The sequence below is a fragment of the Corvus brachyrhynchos genome, unplaced genomic scaffold (genome assembly GCF_000691975.1).
Source record: "Corvus brachyrhynchos isolate BGI_N302 unplaced genomic scaffold, ASM69197v1 scaffold152, whole genome shotgun sequence".
In the NCBI taxonomy this organism is placed as follows: domain Eukaryota; kingdom Metazoa; phylum Chordata; class Aves; order Passeriformes; family Corvidae; genus Corvus; species Corvus brachyrhynchos.
Window position 1 is genome coordinate 2078301 of NW_008237447.1, and position 18976 is coordinate 2097276.

The 18976-nt window shown below is 46.3% G+C and overlaps 1 protein-coding gene and 1 long non-coding RNA gene across 5 annotated transcripts in view; one reads left to right on the forward strand and one right to left on the reverse strand.

The window, feature by feature from the left end:
• CD80 (CD80 molecule) overlaps positions 1-18694 on the forward strand; it is a 22530-nt gene extending 3836 nt beyond the window's left edge. For 2 of the 4 annotated variants that reach the window (XM_017731476.1, XM_017731477.1), the window contains exons 3-7: positions 9108-9431; positions 10834-11115; positions 13104-13229; positions 16268-16391; positions 17843-18694. In XM_017731476.1, coding sequence (XP_017586965.1) covers positions 9108-9431; positions 10834-11115; positions 13104-13229; positions 16268-16374 — 839 coding nt within the window. In that variant the 3' untranslated portion in view covers positions 16375-16391; positions 17843-18694. Of the gene's footprint in view, positions 1-9107; positions 9432-10833; positions 11116-13103; positions 13230-16267; positions 16395-17834 lie in introns of all 4 variants that reach the window. The other 2 variants (XM_017731479.1, XM_017731478.1) reach the window with 2 other exon arrangements.
• Positions 18695-18932: 238 nt separating this feature from the next.
• LOC108446045 overlaps positions 18933-18976 on the reverse strand; it is a 751-nt gene continuing 707 nt past the window's right edge. Inside the window, exon 2 of the long non-coding RNA XR_001861153.1 lies at positions 18933-18973. This is a non-coding gene — a long non-coding RNA (uncharacterized LOC108446045). The remainder of the gene's footprint in view (positions 18974-18976) is intronic.

The window sequence follows — 18976 nt, forward strand, 5'->3', positions numbered from 1 at the left end:
CATTCCTGCATTTAAGCATGCAATGTTCAGGGTGGATGCTTTTACTAGTTGGGGTAGATAACCAGCAGAAATTATGCCCTCACACCTTTCCTGCTCATCGCTTAATTCTGAGTTCCAAGTGTGGTTTAATGGGGGTAATTAATCTGACATAAATGACTGATGTTATCCCTCTGCCTCTCTTGTGGTGAGTTAGTTTTGTCAGAGCCAGTTTGTTTTTACACCGATGCCGTGCACCCCGGAGCGGGACGGATGCAGGCAGGCATCACAGTTGAGGGGTACAAACAGGTCATTGCCACCAAAAGATGCAATCCTGCTCCTCTCTGGCTATGTTATCCTTCTCTTCTTTGCACATGTCTGATCCTTGGATGATCTACTTCACCTTCCAGCTTAGCAGGAAGTTTCCTTTTTTTCTTTTTTTTTAGGCTGGTGTATTGAACCAGGCTCTGGAGAGCCCTGCAAGGGGGATTGGAAGGGAAAGGGGAGCTAGATCCGCTCTACTTCTGTGGGGGAGGCATGAGATCAGTGAATTTGTTGTCTGGCTGCATCCCAGGCTGGGGGAGAATTTCCACAGTCAGAGAAATTCTCATAGAAGTATAGAGTTTGTGTTGGAAGGGATCTTAAAGGTCATTTTGTTCTAACCTTCCTGCCATGGACACTTTCACTAGACCAGGTTGCTCAGAGACCTATCCCAACTGGCCTTGAACACCTTCAGGGCTGCGACATCCACAACTTCTTTGGGCAACCTGTGCCAGCACCTCACCCCCCTCACAGTTTCTCTCCTTCTTCCTAATATCTGATCTAAACCTTCCCTCCTTGAGCTTGAGGCCATTCTCCCTTGTCCTATTGCTACATGCCCTTGTGAAAAGTCCCTCTCCAGCCTTCCTTCAGGCTCATTTTAAGCACTGGAAGGCTGCTCTAAGGTCTCCCTGCTACCTTCTCTTCTCCAGGCTGAAGGCTTCTCCTTCCTTTTAAACATGTGTTTCCCAGTATAAATGCTGTGCACTTGTGGATGTGGTATCTTTCCTAGGGTGGCAAGGCAGGTGTGCTGGACGCAGTGAAGTCTGTTCACTTGGCAGAAGGAGGTCAGTTTTGTTTTAAAATAGATTAACTTTATGTTTAATTGTAGCTATTCTATCCCTTTGGAGGGGCATCACCACTGGGAGTCTCGGGAGTTCATTTGAGAATACGTAAATCTTTCCCAACTCGGAAGTGCCACAGGCTTTGCTTCTGCTTTTTCGCTGTTATGCTTTTAAAATATCGTTGGTCCCAGGGGACTCTCTGACTGAAAAGAAAGTGCTGAGTGATGGCTAATGGTGACATTTCTACCTATCCTGCACTCAAAGGACATCCACCTTTTTGGCGAGCTCCAATTTCCTCCATATCACATAAAAAAAGTTAGAAAAGAGGATTGAAGGAAGTCTCTCTGCACACCGCTGCTCTCGGCTTAGCAGCTACCTTCTGGTGCCGTTTTAAATGCCCTGCAGACAAGGATTTGATCCCTGTGCCGGGGGAAGTGCTTCAGAGAGAACAGAGCACGCTGTCAGACATTGGTTCCTAAAAGCAGAGAGAGCCCCTTCCCTGCGCCGCCCTGCCCTCAATCCTCCCGGATGGTGCCTCCAGCAGCACCTGCCCGAGCATCTCATTTCACTCCCTCCACAGCTTCTGTAGCTTACAGACCCCTCCGGACTGCTCCGGTCTCGTTTCCTGAGTGTCCTCCAGTTAATTGCCATTCTCCACTGCGCTTGTATCTGGGGCTGTGTAATCTCTCCTCCAGCCAGTCCTCCAGCTGCGGGGTGACTGTCAGGGCTGTCTGCAGAGCATCCGTGAGTCGGTGCCTGAGCACAGACCAGTTTTTCTAACAAGGTAATGGCTGGCAGCCCTGCAGCGCTGTTAGCTGCGCTGGTGAGTGTTGCTATGGCTGTGGGCAAGAACTTCAGCAGCAAAAAATAATATATATATATATATATAAATTTGTAATTTTTCGACTTTGAAGTGGGCTTATGTGAGAGGTATCATGCTTGGTTTTCCTAATTACTGGGCACTTTCACCTTTTATCAGTCTCAAGAGAGGGCTGGCTGCTTGGGGAGCATGTGGGACAGAGATTTAGTAAGCACTGAAGAAAACTACAGCCTTAAGCAGTGGGGAGGACCTCAATTTCAGAAACTGTGCTGTGAGGACAGCAGCATGCATGGCAGTGGTATTGGAGGAATTAGGAAAATTATCTGAGAACATCTTCAGCTGGGAGATAAATATAGAGGAAGTACAAAGTGAGCCTGTCAGCAAGAGACAGAGTCTGCAGGGGAAAAAATTAACAAATTTATTTTTGTCTGACTTTGTGACAAATCTCCCCCACAAGCCCATCTTACACAAATGCCACATCTAGTTTCTGCCCCCAAACTGGGAAATCGAAAGAGTGCTGAGCAAGATACAGGAATTTAATCTCTAAAGGAACTAAAATATGCAAATCTTCTCCGGACATCCAGATTTAGTCTTCCCTCCCCCTTTTTTTATTCTAGCAGAGTCACATTCCACAGGCTGGGAATGGAGAAAGGGGGAAGGTTCAGAAGGACTCTTCCTTTTGCTCCTTTCTCCAAGTCAAAGACGTCCTTCTGTCCCCACGGCTGTATGTCCCTGCTGGTTTGCAGCACGGGAGATAAGGGAGGTCTCCATCCTCTCCTCCCTGAGCAGCTCCCATGTGGAGCACTCTGCAGCGGGGGAAAAGATTTAAACACGATCTAGTCCCCATCCACAAATACCTCTGGTTCCATATCCAGCTCCTTGCTTGGATCTGACCTCCTGCCTGGTGCCAAGATGAGAAAATTGCAGGTGACTTTTGCAGAGTTGCGATTTAACTCATGTAACAAACTCAGCAGACTGAACATAACCCGGGCAGCGGACTTGTCCCAGGGTGACTCAGAAAGCAGGAGATCCTTATCTCCACAAGTATCGAAACTTGATCTGGAGCAAGAGGTGCCAGCTAGTTGGAGCTGCCCCAGCGCTGCAGCGAGCCCATCTACCAAAGTATTTCAGATTCCCGTTTGTCTTCTCAGATGCTAATTGCAGATCGTGCTCTGCACGGTGGTTTTCACAGCCACTTCATGGCTTCAAGGATTTCTTCACTAAAGGTGAACATGTGCAAACACACACAAAATAAATCAGCATTAAAATGGAATGAAGGCTGCTGATGGAGTGGGACACCAAAACACCCTGGGAGTGTTATAATAATTGCCAAATCAACAGTATAGAGCTGGGCAAACCAAGGTGACTTTTGTTTAGGAGGGATGTGGCAGCATGAAGATGGGTAGCACTTAAAACCATGTAAGGGGTGCCATGCCCTTGCTATGCTGCCCCAAGCTGGGCACCCCGAGGTTACAGCACAGAAGCAAGCAGGGATGAACTTTTAGAGAAACCTGTTCAGACCATTTCCCTACCTCAGACCTGCCCTGACATCATCATACACTAGGATTAATCCTGTCACAGGGAACTGAGTGGAATCACTGCTGAATGAAGTGCATTGCTGGTTTTATTTGGGACACCTTCTTTTCTGCTCCCCTCTCTAACCACATTTGGGATGAAGAAGGGAACTTGGCCTGCACAAAACATCTGGGTCTGCGGCTGCTTTGCTTTCCCAACGAAGCCTAGAGGAGCAGCAGGCCCATGGTTTGAGATCTAAGGTTGAGCTTGGGGTTGCGTAAGGGGAAAGGGCCACTCCTCCTTTTTAGGTCTGCCAAGACCTCTCTGCATGCCTGAACTTGCTGGAGGGGAGTCTGTGAAAAAGGAGCCTCAGAGGCTTGTCAGGCCTGGGTTAATCTTGAAGTAAAGAAATTCAGCCAAATTAAATTTAATAAAGAAATAGATTTTATTCCACGGCACTTTATTTATAACAATCTGCAATCACAGACTCTGTGAAAACAACAGCCAACAGGGCCTTATAGCACCCACTTTTCTCTCTTTCATGCCATCTTTCTTAGTGCACAGGGTCTTACAGCGAAACACAGAGAAAGGCAGAGGTTTTATGTTCTTCTGAACCAATGTCTCCACACAGAGGTTATCTGGGCATCTAACAGAATCTTTCTGTCATCAGTGTATTCACAGGAGTCACTGATTTAAATACAAAGCATGTCATGTATTCCCATGTAGCACAGGATGTCTGCTGAATTTTGACTCCATGGAAAGCCTGGGGAGAATCTCATTCCTCATTGGTAAAATCACCTTTTATAAAGAAAAGATCAAGGAGGAGTGTCTTGTCTTTTAAAGATTCAGCTTTTCAAAATGTCTTGATTTTTCTGATGGTCTGTTTTGCTTGGAAATCCCTGTAAAATACTGCATTGCCCCCAAAGGATAAATCATGCGAATTTGGGGTGTGTGCTATTCACAGAGAGGTCTGAGCTGCAGAATTACCTGCAGAGTAGGAATCCCAGGTGCATAGTCCTAGGCAGAGTCAGTGATGTCATTAATTGATGAGTAGAGATACCAGCTGCTGTTGCAAAGATAAATAGGGAACCAGAAGGAAAAAAAGCAAAGCAAGGCTCAGAAGGGCAGAGAAATGGGGAACACAGGGGAAAGAGAATGGCTTTGGAACTTCTGTTCACCAGGATTTATCAGGAGGTTTCCAACAGTTTGATGCTGCTTCTCCAGAGCATTGCTGGGTCTTTAGCTGCCTTTTATTGTCAAATGTCTCTGCAAGACTTCAGTGCCAGAGGAAATCTGCTCTCATGTGCTGTCTGACCGCATGTGCGGTCAGGATAACAAAGCTCTCTGTGGCTGGGGAATTTCTGAGTCAAGGCTTGGGCAAAGAGTGCAGGAAACAGGGATACAGGCTCAACAGCTCTCCTGACTCTTGGAGCAAAAACAGTTCTCCTCTATACTCACCTTTCTGTTCCAGTTAGCCCTGTATGGGGAATCTGCAGCACAGGCATGGTTTGAATGAAGCAAGCTTTTCTGCCCAGGGAAGAGAAAGTCAGCCCTTCCAGCAGTTCAGCATTGCCACATGCCATGGGCTTCCAGTGGCAGAGTGATGTGTGTGCGCAGCAAGAGAGTGGGTGGGCTTCAGAGGGGTAGGAAGAGGAGGGATCTTTTTCTAGAAAAGTCATTAAAGATTATTTCCATGTTGAATACCTTCCCCACAGCCTGGCTGCAGAGAGCATTCAGCACAGAGATGGCACAGAACTGGGTTTTCATTTTTGCTTTGCAGTTCGCCTCTAAAGTGAAAGGGGACTTTTGTAGGGCTGAATGACTCTTCATGGACTTTGGTTCCTTCAGGCTTGCAGCATTCGGGTTTGCAGTTTCAAGGGTGCAGAGCCTTTTAAGGGTAGACATGACATCAGCAGGAGTTTCCAGCCCCTGCACATGTACTCCTGAGAAGGTTTTTGTTCTTCTTTTGGTTGCAAAGGAGACTCTGAGGGGCAAGTAGGGAGAACCTCATGTAACTCATGATGTGATGTCACCCTGACATTTACTGTACGCCTACTCTTCCTCTATTGCTGCAAAGGAAAATAGAAAATGGTCTTTATCAATCCCAAAGTTTGACTGGATGTTTGTCTGGCTGCTCTTCTGAGTCTCTCCAACAATAGTAAGAGCTGCACTGTGAGAGGAAGCAAAGATGTGGTCAAAGATAAAAACACACATATATACAAATGCACACAGAGGTGCAGGAGAAAGAACTTCAAAAATCGCAGCCTGAAGTGGGCTGCTTTTAAGGTGAACAGAAGGAAATGCTTTCTCACACAGCAGGTAATCAGACTGCACAAGTTGCCAGAGGATGTTGTGAAAGCCAAAAATATATGTGCATTCCTAAAAGGGCATTCCTTAAAGGGCAAGAACTCTTCCTGCAGGGTAGGTCTAGCAGTAGCATTTAAAAAGCTGATGTCAAGAAATCCCTGAATTTCAGGCTGCCAAAGGTTGGCAAGACAAGGCAGTTTTTCTCCTGTGTGGAAGAATTCGTTTTTCTCTCATTTTGCTACCAGTTGATGGCTGACAGGGGTCAGTGTGCTGAGCAGCTCCTGGTCTGCCCCAGTTTGGTTTCTCAGGATCTGCAATGCATTAGAAGGGGAAGTACAGGTAGTGGAGGGAAAAAATTGAAACTTTCCCTTTGGAAGACCAGTGGAGTGTCTGAGTGGAGGGAAACCAGTTAAATAAGAAGTTGCTCTTTTAATTACATATTCTATTTTACTTAATTAATATTAAAACATTCCGTAGTGTCACCAGGACCTCCACGGTATTTTTTGGTGTGTTTCCTACAGATTTAATGTAGTGTGTAAGTGGGACAGGGGTGGGTGTGCAGCAGGGGAGGGGAGTGAAATTTATTTCACAGAATCACAGAATTGTTTAGGTTGGAAAAGACCTTTATGATCATTGAGTCCAACCTTTAACTCAGCCCTGCCAAGTCCACCAACAAACCATGTCCCTAAGTGCCACATCTACATGTCTGTTAAATGTTCTGTCCCAGGCTTTGTGTCTGGGCTTTACTCCAGCAAGCAGCCCCAAGATCCAGCTGTGGCGGGGCACTGGCTGAGCCTCTGCTTGTCTCCCTCCAGCACTGGCAGCTGTAGGATTGTGAGCGAGTCACCGGGCTGTGCCACAGGGGTCGTGCTGTGACAGCGGCCCCAGGGTCTGTGAGTCACCCCAGGGTCTGTGAGTCGCTGCTAAGCAAATGAGGCCTGGCAGGTAACCAGCTTGTGGCTGCCTTGGACACCGGCTGAATGGGAATGTCGCAGCCTGAGTGCTGCACTCTGCCTCTGGATAGCGTGGCTGCAGTTAGGCTGCGACTATCACGAGGCAGACGGCATCAGCCAGACTTCGCTGGGGGGGTGGCAGTTCTTAGGCTCAGCTTTGTGCGTTGCTCAGCTCACATTTCAGGCAGAGGCTTTGCATGTTGGCTCTCCCCTGCACCGATGGGTGATGCTGTGTTGTCCCCATCAGTGACACACCACCTGTCAGGACTCTCCTGCTTCCTCTCTCAGGTATGTTTACTGAGATGTGTTCTGCAGGGAAAGAAGAGGGAATCTGAATCTTTTCTGTCCTGAAGACAGCTATTTCTGTGGGGAAACACGAAAGGTGGAAAGGATTTTAGGTGTGAGAAATAAGAGCAGGCTTCAGAAAATAAAGCAAAAGGATTTACCTTTGTCTATGAAAACTAGAAGAAGATACAGTTTATGCAGCACCAAGGACATTAAAACAATGGTTAGTTTATAGGTTTGGCCTAGATAGATTTTGGAGTTGCAAAAAAATATGCTTATCTTAGCAAGATAGATAAGTTTAAGCCTTATAATGGGATACTGTATATTGTTATGTCAAGGCATAACAAGTCAGTATTGTATTCAACAGCTGTACGTGCGCTGTTATGAATAGGTTAAGACAGCTGTCTGTAACTTTTAGAAGCATGCTGACTGGATAAGAAGCTTTTAAAAATGCTTTGCAATCAGGAAGTTGTTGGATGTCCTTGGCAGCATGAGCTTTGTACCAACTCTGTCTCCACTCGGTGTGTGAGACTGATAACAGAATAAAATAATAAAAGGCTCCTGGAGCTCCCTGTCCCATTTGTCCATGAAGACAAAGACAAAAGCTTCTTATCCAATCAGCATGCTTCTAAAAGTTACAGACAGCTGTCTTAACCTATTCATAACAGCGCACGTACAGCTGTTGAATACAATACTGACTTGTTATGCCTTGACGTAACAATATACAGTATCCCATTATAAGGCTTAAACTTATCTATCTTGCTAAGATAAGCATATTTTTTTGCAACTCCAAAATCTATCTAGGCCAAACCTATAAACCCTACCCATTGTTTTAATGTCCTTGGTGCTGCATAACTGTATCTTCTTCTAGTTTTCATAGACAAAGGTGAATCCTAAATCCTTTTGCTTTATTTTCTGAAGCCTGCTCTTATTTCTCACACCTAAAATCCTTTCCACCTTTCGTGTTTCCCCACAATTTCCTTGTTTTTCTGCTCTCAGTCAGTGGCGTGTAACAGATTCATATCCCACTTCCACCACTGGAGATGAGTGCTGAGGCAGCGAGGCTGAGGCAAGCAGGACAGACAGAAAGCAACCTGATCTTCTGGACTAACAAAGCTGGGTGCACATCATCCCCAGGCTTGCACTAACTCAGGTGAAAGCCCAGCCATCTGCCCTGTGGTGCAGCACAGGGCTGTGTGTTCATGTTGGGTCACCTTTCAGCAGCAGCAGGAGCTCCTTGCTAAGCTGCTCCCTCAGATGTCAGGCCCTGTGAACCTTTACCCACTGGAAAGAGGAAGGAGTGGGAAAGCAAGGCTGATTGTGGGAGCAGGGTGCTTAGAAGGGGAATTACTGCTCACATGGTCAAACTTGTACCTAATTTCACCCTGCAAGGGTCTCAGCTTATTGTTGTTGGCACATGGCTGTACTCCAGGTATGGGACTGGCACAGTCACTGGCCAGGAGTCAGGGAACACCTGTGCTGGGTTCCAAGTCATCCCAAGGCAGGCCCATGGGCTTTCACAAAGATAAATTTGTACTAGCTAAACTAGGCAAAGCTGTTCATTTGCTAATGCTGGAAGGCTGATGATAGTGTGGCTGCGACCTTTGTTCATCATTGTAGGGTTGATTCTAGTTTCTGGGATCTTTAAAGTTTTGTTGTTTTTTTTTTTTTCTTTTACTAAAAGTAACTTCCAAAAATCCCCCAGCCCCCCTGAACAAAAAGTCCACTGTGGCCCTGTTAGGTATGCAGGGAGCCCACCAGGTAATGACACAGATTTTCCAAACACTGGGCTCTGAAAAGGGAGAACAGAAGAGATAGCAGTTTGTGGATGTGTGTTTCTATCCCTGTTTTTATAGGGGCCAGCAAAATTTCTGTTCAGACAAGCAGCTCTCCTGCCTTTGCCTTCAGCAATCCATGCAGCAATCCTTGTGTGCCCGCTGGGCCGTGATCCTGAGTAGGAGTGGGGCACGATGTTCAAGGCAATGCCCAGGGAGGGCTCCCCTCAGTGCAGAGCTGAAGCTGTAAAACAGCTCGGTGGGTGATGAGGGATGTGAGCAGTCAGAGCCAAAAGGGGTGAGCTTTAGGCAAAAGACCTGGCACAAGGCTGTACCACTGACTCCCTGACTTCTGTTTATCCCTCACCTGCAGGCCAAGCACTGGAGAAGAAAGTAGTCAAAAGCAAAGTGGGGGAAAAGGTCAGCCTGCCATGTTGTCATGAAATCCCCATCTCAGAAAGCCTACACAAGTACCGGGTCTACTGGCAGAAGAACATTACGGACGTGGTGCTGGCCTACTCAGAGGGGAATATGATCTCCAATCACAAGCGGTACCAGAACCGGACAGAGATGGACCCCTGGAACCTCACCCTGTGGATCTCCCCCATGGAGATCCTGGACAATGGCTCTTACCAGTGTGTAGTTCAGCGCAACTCCGTTGTCGTGTGTGACGAGTCCGTCGTCCTCTTTGTCACAGGTAGGTGCATTGCCTCCTGACACCTGAGGCTCTCCCGTGCCAGCTTCTGGGGGTAAAGGACACTCTTCCAAGCTTATTCATCCTGTAGCAGATAGACTTCCACCAGGAGGGCGAAAAGAGTGCTGAAAGTTGTGTTAACTGCTTCCATTCCAGCAGCCTCCCTTCTTACCTTTCTGAAGCTACCCCAGGTATAGAAATTTCTTTCCTACCACCAGCTCAACCTTCTCCCCTTGCTGCCTTCCTCTTGTGAAAGGATCCCTCCTGGGGCTCTCCCCAGGTACCACAGCTGGTGGGTGCCTGAGGCAGCCCCTGCTGTCTTTGGGGCAAAGCAAGACCCAGCCCTTGGTACCTGTCAAGCATTCAAGCCAAAAGAGGAATGGTGTGGCCATGGCAGCATCCCAGCCCTGAATCCAACCCCCTGTGGGGCCCAGGCTCTGTGGGGCTGGCTGCACCGCAGCTCAATAGCCTAAGGTTGAATTCATCATGGAGCTTTGAGGCTTTTTACATTAAAGAAACCAAGTTCCTTTGCTCAAAATGAACCCGAATCTTCTCTTAGAGGCCACAAAATGTTCCATTGACATTTTCCATTTCCACTGGTATTTTTGTGGCAGTTGATCTCAACCAAAGACAGAGGTACTGGTGACATATATAAATATATACATGCATTTGAATACCTTTAACAGCAGAGAGTTACATGAATCTTCCAGACAAGTCAGTGAAGGAGCATTCCACATCTGGAAGGAGATTTGGCAACAACAAAAAAAAGACAAGCTCCTGGGGTTTGGCCATTTCCTGCTGGTCTGAGGGCATTGTGGGCATATGTGCAAGGAGACAAATTTAGTGATCTTTCTGGGAACTGGTATGAAAAAAGGGAAGTGTACTGCCAGCACCCTTTTTTAACTGTGAGGGGTGAGGAGTTAACTGCATGAAAAACATAAAACTACGGATCTCTTTTCCTGTCCACAAATACTGCAGTTTCTTTCCAGCCAGAAATCCCCTTGCTGTCTTAACAGGCCAGCTGTAATAATTGTGGCAGACTTCTGCTCCCTTTGGTGAAGTGGGATCAAGCTATGTGCAGATCAGGAAAGGGAAATGCTGGAATCAGGTTGGGATGTCTGAAGGGATTTTCCAGACTGGATGGCAGTGTCATATTGCTCAACTGACAGTAGGCCTGGAAGGAAAGCTGTGTCTCTCCTTGCTTGCCGCTGGTCAGCCACGCAGTGTTGAGCAAGCTTCTTTCGCTAGTGACTGGTTGCTTGGTATCCTAGACCATGGGCAGCAGAAACCATGGAAGACATGGTGAATGCCCTGTGGGGGAGTCTTTGCTTTGATCGTGGGAGATCGAGGACTGCCACCCTCGCTGTGGCCTGACAGAAAGGTAACCAAATCTCTCTTGCTCCAGCTGACTTCAGCAAGCCCAACATAACAGCAGAAGTGTCCGCTGATTCCTGCGAGTCAACTGAGATGGTGATAATATGTTCTTCTCACGGAGGTTTCCCCAAGCCCAGGATCTCTGGAGCTCTCGACAACATGTCCATGGAGTGGAATGCCACCTGGGTGTCCGAGTCCAGCTTCAGCCCATACAACGTCACTGGAAAGCTGGTGCTCAATGTGACCAAGGATGTCAACATCACTTGCTCCGTTGAATACAATGGCTTTGCAAAGTCCACCAGTTTGCTTCTGAGTATGTTTTATTAATGTTTTTTGTAACAAAACCATTTTGTTTAATCTGCTGAGTTGCCTCTGAGAATGCAGTAGATTTTCTGCAGGTGTTCATGCAAGGATCACCCAATGATCCTGCCTGTTAACTACACACCAAAATATTTTAAAGGCTGGAAGACAGCCGGGGTGGGAAGGGAGAGTTACAACAGTGACTGACAAGCAGAGGCAGCTGTCTTCATGCTGCTCTACTGCAGCTGGGCTGAGAGCTGAACTGGATCCTGCTGTGATCCAGTAATGTGACACTTGGTGGATCCCAGAGGCTGGAGCTGCCACCATCCAGTGCCCCTCTGTACCAACATGGCCTTGCTGCCAGCTGTGTGACACAGGCCTGGTATTTGAATGGACTTGAGAAGCGCGTGTGCTTTAAAAGCCACAGATTGCACTTTGAAAGAATTTCCTAATTTAACAAGCGTGTTTGTCCCTGCTTCGGTGAAAGAAACTGTCAGCTGGGGTCTAGACAAAATTCTGCTTTCAAATGTAACGTAGGGTTAACTTGTAGGAAAAGAATTCCATCACTGAGCATGGCTTAGAAGTGATGGCATAATAGATAAGTCTGTGCTTTGAAAAGCTTGAGGCACAAGTGGAAACAGCACGAGGGAAGGCAGCACATGACATTCCAGATGTTTTGCAGCAGAAGGGGACTTGCAAGAAAATTCGTAAAACCAAAAGGGTTTTTTTTAATGTTGTTACCAAAAAAGTATTCTGAAATGTCTCTGGGTTTGATGTTTTTACTGTAGAGGTAAGGGCACCTTCAAGGGAAGATAGAGAAGCAGTATTTTTCCTAGGGAATTGTACCTTATTCATCAAGGTATCTTATTCATCTATCTCACTAAAATCAAAGGGGCTTGTGGGGAGAGGTGCCATTCAGCTTCAGAACAAACGCCAGGAACTAGTGCTTTATTAATATTGGCTATTGCTGGATGTAGAGCATAATGTCCCTAATGAAGGGAGAATAAGGTTATGAATAGCTCACTACACAGAAAAAGAGAGCAACAAAAAAACCCAGTGATCAGAGGAGGGTGCAGTCAACAGTGACAGCCACAGCAGTCACAAAGCCCCCACTTTTTGCCTTTTAGGATGTGGAACCGCTCCCATTTTGGTATGGTGTAAACGATCCTCCAAACAAACCTTTCATGAACAGTGATTTTCAGACAGAATAGAGCCTCTGGTAAATGTATAAGGCAACCCCTACAGTGTGAGGGGAGGGCTGAACAGCAGATCAGGCTCCTAGTCTTAGGAGTGGAATGATGCTTACCTGTGCCAGATGCAGATGATGGAAGAACTGAAGGTCTGTGCACATAGGTCTGGAGACCTATGGACATGCAGGAAGTCCTGTCCTGTACGAGACTGGCCCCGGTATCTACTCTAAAATCCCAGTGGTAGAATAGGATTTTCCACCATCTCCAATGGTGAAAAGCCAAAGGCTTCAGACCCACTGAAACTGAACTCTGCCACAGCACTCTGTTCCTGCCATGCAGAAAAAAATTTCTATTCTAGCCTGTTTAATGCATCATTCTCCTTCACCTGTGAATCCAAAGGGGAAAAAAAATAGATATAAATCTGATGAAAACAGTAAGGAAAGCTGCAGAGTACCTCTGAGAACAGAAGCTTTCTAGCTGTGGACTCAGACTTTTCCACCAAGCCTAGGTCATTTCCCTGAAACAGCTTGTGTGTTTTTAAATATTTCCTGTCACAGCCCTATTCTGGACAAAGACCCAGCTTTTTACATTCCATGGATGTGTTAAAAATTTCAGCCCATAGCAAATGTGGGTGGATGGAAGAAATTCAGGTGCCAGGTTTGTTTGCTTGTTTATTGAGTAGGTCCATTTTCAGGCTGAATATCTGAGTTAGAATTTGGCCAGAAGCACTGAAATTCACATACCTGCCCTTACATGAAAATGCCGGTGTCTTATTGGGCCCTTTATTTATGTTTTATTTCTCCTGTTTCAGAAAAAACAAACGACTGCTTTGTTCCTCCTGTGCCTCCACCTTATAATGTCATTACTGCTTCAATTATCATCGTTATCACCTTCATTCTGGCTATCACCCTGGCAGCAAGATACCTCCCAAGGCATGGTAAGTGCAGCTTCTTTTTCAAGAAGGTGTCTCTTAGTGCTGGTGGAGTGTCTATGTAGGATACACATTAATAGAAACTTTACTGTCACACTAGGTATTTCTGTACCTTCTTCTCATTTTTCTCATTTCCTTTTTTTTTTTTTTTTTTTTTTTTTCTTCAGCATCCTCTGTCACAAAATCTAAGTCTAGCTCATGATTTTCCTACATTTTGTGTTCAGACAACACTCGAGTTCAGGTTTGAAAGTGAAGAGGTGGTGGGGAGTTTTGACAGCAGATCAAAATATTTCCACAATCAGGGGTGATGATGAGGTTCACAAAGGTTCCTTTTTATGTATTAAGATGCTTTAAGATGCTCTAAAATGATCCTCTGTCACAAAATCTAAGTCTAGCTCATGATTTTCCTACATTTTGTGTTCAGACAACACTCGAGTTCAGGTTTGAAAGTGAAGAGGTGGTGGGGAGTTTTGACAGCAGATCAAAATATTTCCACAATCAGGGGTGATGATGAGGTTCACAAAGGTTCCTTTTTATGTATTAAGATGCTTTAAGATGCTCTAAAATGCCAAGAATCTTGGTGATCATGATAGATATGGCTGAGCACTGAGAGTTTCAAAATTGGATCTCTCTCCACACCCTGACAATCTCTCAGAAAGTCACTGAGCCAAAGTAACAAAAATACATAGTGTTAGGGCCACAGGAGGGACTTCAGCATAGCAATGTCCTACTTTTATGAGAACACCAACCAGGAGAGTTAGATTGTATGGCTAAAAATGGCACAGGTAAAATGTCTGGTCCCATCCTATGAAGTCTTCAGTAACTCCAGACAAGTCTCCAAGAGTTTTTCAATGGCAAAGGGGACTTCAAATATCTCAGGGTTAGCTGGCAGTGGAGTATTTTTTTTTTCTTCAATAAAATCCTATCTGTTGGCTGTTGCTCCTAATCATGTCTAAGCTGACCTTGCCAGAAAGTCCCTGAAGATGTGGGCAGACATTTAATAGATTTATAAAGGCAGGTAGGATTGAAAGCCAACAGCAGTAGATGCCTTATCCACACCCTGTGAGCAGCTTTGCAGAGCAGGCCTGGAGAATGACAGCACGCCTTGCAAACACCTGAGGATAAAAAACACCCAGCTGAGACCTGTCAGGTCACTGGGGACGCCATGTCATGGGACAAGAATCCCACACTGAGGGCCCTATCTTCAGGCCACTTACACCATCTGGCCGTGGTGTAAGTGACCACTTGGGAAAGGTCATTTTCTGGGCAGCAAGGACTCAGTCCACTTACAGACACCTGTACGTTTGTCATGCTCATGTCTTCTAATAGCTCTACTTCAGACAAGTTCACTCCCAAGTCAGAGGTGTGGAGGTCTCATTACTATTTTTCTTTTCCCCTCCTCATCAACCACATCCCTTCAACGTGAACCATTGAGTCAAGCTGGGCTAATTTCCTTTTAGTATTTCATCACAAAGAAAGGAAGCTTCTGGGACGCGGTGACTCTTGGTCACCCCTGTGCCCTTATGACACCAGTGCCAGTTCTCCTCCCCTGCTGTTCCCTGGGGCTGTGTCAACAGGAAAGCAACAAGCAGGCTGAAACCAAGAAAATCACAGTTGATCACAGCCTGTGCTGTTAGCTGCATGTATAATGAACTTCTAATTATAGGAGAATATGAGCTGGAATCGGAAGATTTGGCTCTCAACAAATGTAGGCTGGAAATTAAAAGGTTCCTTGCCATTAAATTAGCAAGATTCCGGAGCACTCTGAGATAGCCTTTTATATAGGAACTGAATTGCTTTTAAAGCAAGTGTAAAAAGCATACCCATGTGGTAGAATGCAATCACCTGCAAACAGCATGGCACATGGCTGCATTAACTGGAATTTCCCTTTTAGTCCCACTTCCATAATATTCACGGGGAATAGATTTGCAAGTGTCAGGTGGTGCTATTTCGTTCAGCCACTTTCCAGACTAAGCATGGAAGAAACTGTAAAAGAAACTGTAAGAAGCGTAAGAAACTGAAGCCAGAGCTTCCATCCAACTTTCCGGTTTGTGTAGTCGTCCCATTTCAGTGCTGCTGTGCATGGCCACCTGTCTGGGAAGGGAAGTATCTGCCCTAAGAGTGCTTCCTGCCGGTGCTGCTGCAGGTCACCTTTCAAGAGCTCTCGTGGCACCTCAGAATAGGTCTGAGAGTACCTCTGTTGTTCTGGGCTATGGAAAGCTGAGTCATGAGTTGCTAAGAGTGGTTTCTGAGCTCGAAAAGCCATGCTTCAAAGAGCTGAAGTGTGGGAGGGAAGAATAGAAAGGCAGAGCAAAACAAAACGGAAGTAAGAGTTCTCAGATGCTTGTGATTGTTGTGGTGAGCAAAACAATCAGGTGCTTTGTTGAGGTTCACAACCGCCTACTCGGAGGAGCTCACGGCCTATTTTGCAGTAGTTTAAGAATGAAAACACAAAGCACCACGATTAGAAGTCAAAAATAACTTAGGATTCATGTTGCATAATTTTGCGAGCGCAATTGCACAAGATTCAACTTGAACTACTAAAATTCAGTCATGGATGGTGAGATATTAAAGGGATCTGCTTGATCTGAATTCCTCTTAAAGCACTGAAAGAGTTAGTTTGTTTTAACACCGGCATTCTTTCACTCAGTAGGTAAACTGCATTTAGTGGCATGTAACTTCCATCATTATTTCCCCTTCTGACCTTACCTCAGCATGTAGCAACCTGTTTTTGTGCCAGGCTGAGGTTCTAGCTCTGTGCTAAGGAGAGCTGTTTTATCCATACGACACTATATAGATAATATTTATTTGTAACAGAGCTTTCTATCAGATCAGACTTTGACCATATTCAGATGTACTGCAGGGGTGAATCCTGCCAAGTTAGAATGGAAGTCACTAGACCTAAAGGATCTCATTTTCTTTAATTTCTTTTCTCCTTTCTTCCCTCTCTCAGTTATACTCAACTTTGTTGAAGAAGACATTTGGATTCAGCATTTTTGTGTCTTCTGAGATTCTAAATACTAACATGGGATCTTTTTTTTCAGTTTGTTCTCACTGTTGTAAGGGCCAGAATTCGGTGGAAGAGGGTGTGAAAGACTCTATGAAGGCACACTTGAGCGATAAAGGGACAGCTGAAACATCATCTGTATGACCAGATTGCATTTGCAGGTAGTTTTCTTTACTCTTATCCTGGCAAAACAGCTTCTCAAATACCATTAGAGGCTCGTGCAATGTTAGCTCAAAACACCACAGCTATCAGGATCTGCAGTGATCCCCTGCCGTTTGCCCCTGTGCTCATTTTATGGGCTTTCCAACTAAACACTGGGCAGTCTTTTAGTGCCTGTCCTCTTGGGCTAATTTTTAAGTAACTCATCGCTACCACAGGTGCCACTTGTGGCTTCACCCCCTAGAGGTTCCGGCTGATTCCCTGTGAGCCATGTGCCTGATCTGATGCCTCAACATGGGAGCATCACTGATGATAGAAATTAAGGATTGACCGAATGGTGGTAAGGGAGGGGGGAACAAAAGAACAACTCCAGCTTTCCCAGTATGATCAGCCTTGCCAGTCCACTTCTGAGATACCTCCATTCCCTTCAGCAGCTGGAGGAATGGAGAAGGAAAAGTCTCCTCCCTCAAACTTGCCCAGCAGACACTCATATTTTAAAAGGAGTTACTTTTGAAAATGGTGTGTTACAAAAGATGGGCTGGGGAAGTCTGGCTTGCCACGGTTTTATGATTACAAAGGATTATATTTGCTTTGGTTTGAAAGCTCAGCAGTTTTTGGGGCTGTGTCCTCCAAAAAGACACTTAAGTGAGGAGACTTAAGGGAAGATTAGCAGCTAACTGGTCATATTCACATCATTATCCAGGTGACTGCATTTCCCGCTCTCACCGCAGCATGCGGAATTGCCAGGGTAATGCCTGCGGAATTGCCAGGGTAATGCCGTAGAGCAACAGCTGTGGGGTCCTAGAAGTTGCGATTTTGTCACGTTGTGCACTGCAGAAATCTAAACGTTTAATAGTTTTGAGATGGAAAGGAGGGGAAACTCTCATTCAGGCCACTCGTCTCATTTCCAAACCTGACCACCCACTCATGTTTTCCTCTGGGGAAGGCCCTGTCTGGAACAGATACTAAAGCTTTGGTTAGAATGAATTTTGGGGAGTTTTGTGATGGGAGTGGCAGGAGTTCACCTACAGAACAAACCCATTCTCTTTTGTTAGAGAGGTTTGCCAGGATTTTCCTCTAGGTGGCTGGTGTTTCCCGACTCCAGTGCCCGGACAGCTTCTGTGTGTGGACTGGGATGGAAACTGTGCTTCCTTAGTGGCCGACTGCCATCTCGTGATGCACCGAGCCGTGTCCTACTGCTGCTTAAACAGGGAAGCACGTTCGTTAGTCATCCTCACTCCGTTCCCAAGGTTTTTGCAGGGAGCGCTGGGCCAGGCTGCAGCTCACTGACTGCACAGTCCGCTCACAACAGCTCCGAGTTTAGGGAACAAGAGCCCTCTTGTGGAGGGCTCTCGCAGGTGATACCTGTTCGTCGGCTCTGCAGCATTACTGGGGTACATTTAAGGTGGGAGAAAACAAAAAATCAGTGAAATCTTTTCCTTGAGTCCCTCAGGTTCTTCATGCTGTGCACTCCGCACTGCAGACTCCACTGTTTGTTGTACAACAATGCTTGCTGCATGGACCCTTTGGCTCTCTGCAAGGGGGTGCCAGCAGGAGAAAACTCTGCTCACCACAGCTGACAACACAACCTCCTGTGAATGAATGCAAACCCCCACCCATGCCACGGAAGCTGTGGGGTGGCCTTGTTACATTGGGGTCGCTGGGATTCCAACTGGGAGGACCCTCCGTGTTCCTGCAGTGGGGCAGAAGAATGGCATCAATGGCACACCAGGTCAAGACTTCAGGCACCTCTGGCTTGATGCTGCCTCTGTGAGAATCAGGGGCCTGCAGAGCCCTAGCAGGGAGCCCATGCCCACCTACCCCTTCAGTAACACGGAGCTGCCCTTTGGGAGACCCCAGATCCCAACACGTAATCTTGTCAGTTTGTGCCTCCATGTTGCGACTGGGAGCAGCTAAAACTTCTTTTCTATTCAGCCTCACACAAGTATCTGTTCTTCGTGCTGGAGGACTTTGGATTTGAACTTGACCATTACAGATACACATCCCTTCTCTCCTAAAGACGCAATAATGGGACACATATTTCATGCAAAAAGCCACCTTGGAAGTGAGTCTGTATGCCTCATGCTTATTTGCAGCGCTACGAGACTTTTTAGGGAATGATAGACTCTGACAGCACCCCTAAGAGCTGATTAATATTGCTTATCTACAGCAGTGGCACAAGTTCTCATAACCATTTTCTCCTGGAAGCACAGCCTTGCCAGCCCAGGCACTGAGGTACGGCTCCTCCATGCAGCTGCTGTGTGAGGGCACACAACCTGTGCACACACATGGCCAAGCTTCCATGTGCATTCCTTCCCACCCACACCTGTAAAGCCCCACTGGAACTTGTGTGTCAGTCAGAGGTTATCTCGTGTGTATCTGCTGTCATCAAATGTAACTCGGGCCTTGCTTCATAAACATGGGTCTGCTTCTGTGTGTACATCTGCCGTGGGATACTTGTTAGGGAAAGCTCTGCAGATTTTTGGGAGTCTCTCACAGCAACGTAAGGATATTTACTTTGCACTGAACATTGCTGCTTTCTGCCAGTGTTCTCTCTACCCAGCCAGGACTAGAAGGAATTTCCCTA